The following is a 2,766-nucleotide window of genomic DNA, read 5'->3' on the forward strand; positions in this document are numbered from 1 at the left end:
TATATGCGCACATACAAGCGCAAACGCTCTCGGGTATACAATGCATTTGTATTTGTGTGTGTGTGTAAAAGTGCGTGCATGTGTGTGTGAATGCACGTATCATTTGTATATACGTATTTTTATTCGTATGGAAATCTGATGCGTCCGTGTTTGCAATGTGTGCGCGCGTGCGTGCAGTGGGAAGCGAAGGAGGACGATCTGGAATTCGCCTTCCAGGTGAGTGGGAGCGAGGAGGCGCGGGGACATATAAAAGGATCTTCACCACCACTGGGACAGCACACCGACTCTTGTGATCGTTGTGAGCACATCCCCCCCTCCCCACAGCGTCCACATCCACAGTCGCCATGATGCGTCTTGTAAGTTAGGGGAACACGTCAAATTGGCTGACAAATGGGATAGTTTTCGAATTCCTATTCCTACTTGGGATTTCTAGGTTGTAGGGAAGGAACAAAGAGCTTGCATACACGTGATTGTATACAGTCACACGCGCATATACATGCACAAACGCAGACACACACACACACGATGGCGCAGTGGTAATTCCCGGCTGCCACTACGGTGCTCAGGGTTCAAATCCCGCCCACGGCTGATATAGTTTCAGTATCGCTGAAATACGAGTTGTTACTCCAACTCTCGTGGGCGGGGAGTTGGGTGTGTGTGTGTGTGCGTGTAAGGTCACAACATTACCCATAAATCGGTCATATATGAGCTCTGAGCTCTCTTCCGGTAGGGAAATAGACTGTCGATCACGAGTCCAAGACGTGATCTAAGACCATGGTGAATCACACGAACACGCATGAGCTCCACTGCCGAGACATCCTCCATTTTACAAGAAACGTTAAAAGTCTTAATGTTCTGCATATTTGTAACAATAACTGCAGCTCCTGATTAACATAACACCCATTCATGTAAAAATCACACTGACGTGTGGGTCATTATGATATCAACATTAATATGCCAAAGGATGCAAAAGTGATGCAGAATAAGGCCTCAGTAGATACAGAATCTTATTGTATAACATATAAAGAAGAAGACGATTTTGTGGGTCTTTTTGTAGAATAAATGAGTGAACAAATGATCTGATATTTGCTAAATTCATAGGTCCAGTGCATCAGAATTAAATGAGAAAACATTGTAACCATCTTGGTGTTAGGATGGTTGTTGCAGTTATACTTTTTTATGCTAACATTTTTTTTTCAACCGTAGGCCCTCGTTGTCCTCTTGGTGGGTTCCACCATGGCCCAGAGCTTTAATAGACCACAGGTCCGCCAGGCCCCTCACATCGAGATCGTCAGATCCGAATCCACAGGACCCGAAGAAGATGGATCCTACTACTTCAGGTATCTATTGCTTCCTTCAGGATTGAGAGAAACAAACACTTTGTTGAGGACAGAATAGAAAATCAGTCTCATTCATCGGCACCACAATATCATTTTTTTTCTTCTTCTTAGTTACGAGGGCTCTGATGGCACAAGGCGAGAGCAGAGTGGACGTCCCACAGGTCCTAACCTGCACCAAGTTCAAGGCACCTACAGGTAAATATGAAGGACTTCAGTCATCTAGATCTAACTACTGACAATTTAGTTTTTGTCGTTGTTGTTACTTCCTTTCTTTCCTTATACACTCACATCCTTGCTTCAATGACTTGAACCTGTCTTATTCTTGATTTCTGTACTTTTGATTTTGTCCCACAGCTACACCGACCCCGAGGGTAACCGCGTGGAGGTGAACTTCGTGGCTGACGAGAACGGCTATGTGGCTCAGAGTCCCTTCCTGCCTGTGGCTCCCCCTCTGCCAGTCCACGCTCTGGAGCAGATCCGCTTCGCCGAGGAGCAAAAACGACAGTAAGTTTCCTCTCCTAGTGCAATGTGTTCGTGTAAGAGTTCTCTCCTAGTGTTCTATGCTTGTCATATCTTCCACATTAAAAATGTTGTTTGTATTGTGCCTTTGATTAGAGAGATGACCATATGTTAGATCCATTGTATGCTCTGTCATTCTTCTTATGCGTGTGCATCTTTCTCCTACTTTCAGGGGAGTCGTCTATGATGAACAAGGCTTTGTGACTGGACGCCGAGGGTAAGTTGATGCAAAATATCCCACTTCGTGATGATGTAGATTGAAATTGATCTATTGGTAAACATTTTGGTCAATTTGTGATTTCTGAACTGAAAAGAAATAATAAGAACTCTTTTTTTGTCTTCCACAGAGGCTTCTAAGGTAGAACTTGGAAGATCCTGGGTTCTCAGTTGAAGGTCGTTCAGAGCACCCGTTAGTTAGCCTTGACTGGTTTACTGACGTGCCTTATTCGACTTCAGCCTCATCATACCTGTAGTTAAAATCCATACTTCACTCATTCCTTTCATGCGATACAAGTTGATCATTATTTGTTACGCTCGGACCAACATCATTCGGCCCTGCTCGATTACATTGACACATTGACATTGTGTATGTTGAATTTATGTTTGCGGAATAAAAACAAACTGTTTATTATGATATGTTTCCTTGAGTCCTTTATATAAGCTACTTTCTAGAATAATGTATCCTTATTTTGAAAATTATGTTTCTGAAGATCTTATCAGAAGAAAATATATCATGCTATAATTGAAAAAAAAATTGGATATAGAACTTTATGTCGACCTAACTATACATACATACATACATACATACATACATACATATATACAAAATATTTTATTCATAGCGTGAACAGAATGCTGTGGTTGTGCTGTGTCCCTCCCTTGTGTGAATAAAGTATCAAGTTTGTGT

General features: G+C 42.4%; 1 protein-coding gene across 1 annotated transcript; it reads left to right on the plus strand.

Moving 5' to 3' along the window:
* The first annotated feature begins 278 nt into the window (after nt 1-278).
* Nucleotides 279-2,490, plus strand: LOC143034187 (cuticle protein AM1274-like). The gene is made up of 6 exons (XM_076200133.1): nt 279-356; nt 1,207-1,340; nt 1,452-1,535; nt 1,695-1,844; nt 2,032-2,076; nt 2,207-2,490. The coding sequence occupies exons 1-6, from the start codon at nt 345-347 to the stop codon at nt 2,214-2,216; spliced, it is 435 nt and encodes a 144-aa protein (XP_076056248.1). The 5' UTR covers nt 279-344; the 3' UTR covers nt 2,217-2,490.
* The last annotated feature ends 276 nt before the right edge of the window (nt 2,491-2,766 follow it).

The sequence above is a fragment of the Oratosquilla oratoria genome, chromosome 17 (assembly GCF_046742065.1).
Source record: "Oratosquilla oratoria isolate Oo_2021 chromosome 17, ASM4674206v1, whole genome shotgun sequence".
NCBI classification, from domain to species: Eukaryota; Metazoa; Arthropoda; class Malacostraca; order Stomatopoda; family Squillidae; genus Oratosquilla; species Oratosquilla oratoria.